The sequence below is a fragment of the Danio aesculapii genome, chromosome 2, assembly GCF_903798145.1.
Source record: "Danio aesculapii chromosome 2, fDanAes4.1, whole genome shotgun sequence".
NCBI classification, from domain to species: Eukaryota; Metazoa; Chordata; class Actinopteri; order Cypriniformes; family Danionidae; genus Danio; species Danio aesculapii.
This window is the reverse complement of record NC_079436.1, coordinates 36,268,572-36,271,205: the sequence shown is the minus strand read 5'-3', so window position 1 is coordinate 36,271,205 and position 2,634 is coordinate 36,268,572. Positions and strand designations below refer to the sequence as shown.

Sequence of the window (2,634 nt, the reverse complement as noted above, 5' to 3'; positions counted from 1 at the left end):
GCTTCATGATCCGTCCTCCGCTAGTGTGTGGAGGGAAAGCGTGTTCACATTTTACCAGAACTGGAACTACATATTTGGTACCGTACCGTGTATGTACCGTGTCGATGTCGATGCGATTAAACAAAAGATCCAACTCGATTCGTTTATTCGTTTATTTATGCTAAAGGATCAATAGTTTTAAACACGGCACACTTTTAGATTTAAACCTCAGATGGATGTTTTTATATACTTAGTGCTGTTACACACTGCATGGAAGGTCATTTTCAAAAACTCATAATAGGGGCTCTTTAAATTAACTATATGATAATTCAAATTAAGCTTTTTTCCTTTTTTTGTTTAAGCTGTTTCAAATGTTCAAGTGTATTACGTAAATACATGTTTAGTTCTGCCAATACTACACCTTTAATACCAGTTAGTATGGATCCAGAAGAGGGCGCTGTGCTCTACATGATATGAACAGAAGAGCTTGTGCTCTATAAACATGAATCAGATCTGATCTGTCAAAGATCTCTCTGGAGGAGGAAGGCTTTAAAACACAAACATCTGATGTGATCTTGTTCAACTTCAAGACTGTTTGACAGCAGAAGAAACACACAATGATTCTCCTTTCTGGCATTCTGATTTCTGCCTTAGCATGTAAGTATTGAAGAGTTTTGGGATTTTCAGCAGTATGCTGTATGTTAAATTTTATGTCGATAAAACATGAATGTATATTCAATTTAAGCAGTTTTTAAAAAACATGTTTTATTTTTGCAGATGCAACATATGCAGATGAAATTAAACCAGTCAAAACAGAGGAGTTTGCTGACGAGGGTTCAAATGTTACTTTATCCTGCATTTATTCATCTGCATATTATCTTTACTGGTACCGTCAGTATCCTGGATCAGCTCCTCAGCATATTGTGCTTATTCCAGACAGTAAAAAAGATGATATGAAGTCTGATGTAGATCCCAGATTTACAGCCAGAGTCACTAAAGATAAAGAAAAGCGTGTGGATCTGCTGCTCTCGTCTGCTGCAGTATCAGACTCTGCTGTGTATTACTGCGCTCTGCAGCCCACAGTGACAGGAAACACAGCAGCACTAAACAAAAACCTGACACACAGTAATTTATTAGACATAGATCACATTCAGCCCTTATATCTGATATGTTTAACACAAGAGAGCCCTAATCTGATCAACAAAAACAACAAAACAACTGCTAATCCCAAACATTCACATCTCCAGCTCTTCAAAACGTTTGATAAAGCATTTAACCACAGAGAAGCTAAAATTATATTTATACATTTTATTTTTCCCAGGAGGTGAGGAAAGCTGTCAAAATATCATTTACTCAGATATCGCAAGCACACACCATATTCATGTGTATATTTAGTGAGTAAATATTTAACATAGAGAGAAATAAGTACAGTGTGACTCAGACATTTGTTCAAAAACACTGTTTATAGCAATTCTACCAATGGGGAAAACTATTTTAGACTTTTCCAGTTTTCTCCAGCAGGGGACAGTATTGCTGTCTTCATGTAGAAGTAGATCAAGTGACAGTAAAAAAAAATTAAAGCTCAGTGAGAGAAACCTTTAGAGAGTTTCTGAGAGCACAGTTGAGTTCATTTCTGTTCTTTTACCTCAGAGATCAACTATGTGTAGATGGGCTTTCATTTCCCTGTGCTTCATTGCACATTATGAAGGTAAGCACATTTCTGTTTTCTGTGCACTATAACACGAAAGGTTTTACTTACATTTAAAATGTAAAATTACTGAATGATGAAGTTTGCTTTAAAATAATAATGTTAATGATATACTTTTTTCTATCGATTTCCCCAGTGTGCAGAGGACAAGACAGAGTTGAACAGCCTATAAGAGAAATAACTGAAGGTGAAGGAGCTCACGTTTTTGTCCGGTGTAATTATACTTCATCAAATCCAACACTCTTCTGGTACAAACAGCTGCCAAACAGATCACCAACATTATTTCTGAGTGAATACAGCACTGAGACTGACTATAAGGAGAGATTTTCTGCAACACTGGACTCTAAAGAAAAATCATTTCCACTGACAATCAAGAATCTGCGAGTATCAGACTCTGCTGTGTATTACTGTGCTCTGAGGCCCACAGTGACAGGAAACACAACAACACTGAACAAAAACCTGACGCACAGTATGTGATCTACATCACAGATATTAAGCCCTCAGAGTTATCACAACAGATTAATCAGCAAAAAAAACAGTATTATATTTGCACTGTTAATCACGAACATTCACTTCTCCAGTTCTTCAAAACATTTGATAAAATTTTTACTGTAACCAAAGAGAAGTCAAAGTCATATTTATGCATATATTTTTCCCAGTGGTGATGAAGGCTGGTCACACTTTACAATAGAGAACACATAGTTAATTTTAGTTAATGTATTTACTAACATGAACAAACAATGAACAGCACAATACAGTATTTATTCATCTTTGTTAACATTAATTACAACGTAGTTGTTCATTAACTCACAATGCATTAACTAATGTTAACAAGCATGAATTTGTATTTTAATAATGCATTAGCAAACATTGAATTATGATTAATAAATGATGTACAAGTAATGTTTATTATTAGATCATGTTAGTAAATTAACTGTCTCGTATTG

The 2,634-nt window shown here is 35.1% G+C and overlaps 1 gene segment (V, D, J or C); it reads left to right on the top strand.

Annotated features, from left to right (window-relative positions):
* Positions 1-596: 596 nt before the first annotated feature.
* LOC130238217 (T cell receptor alpha variable 19-like) lies at positions 597-1,646 on the top strand. The segment is given in 3 exon segments: positions 597-636; positions 757-1,104; positions 1,630-1,646. Coding segments are annotated over 3 exon segments (405 nt in total).
* The last annotated feature ends 988 nt before the right edge of the window (positions 1,647-2,634 follow it).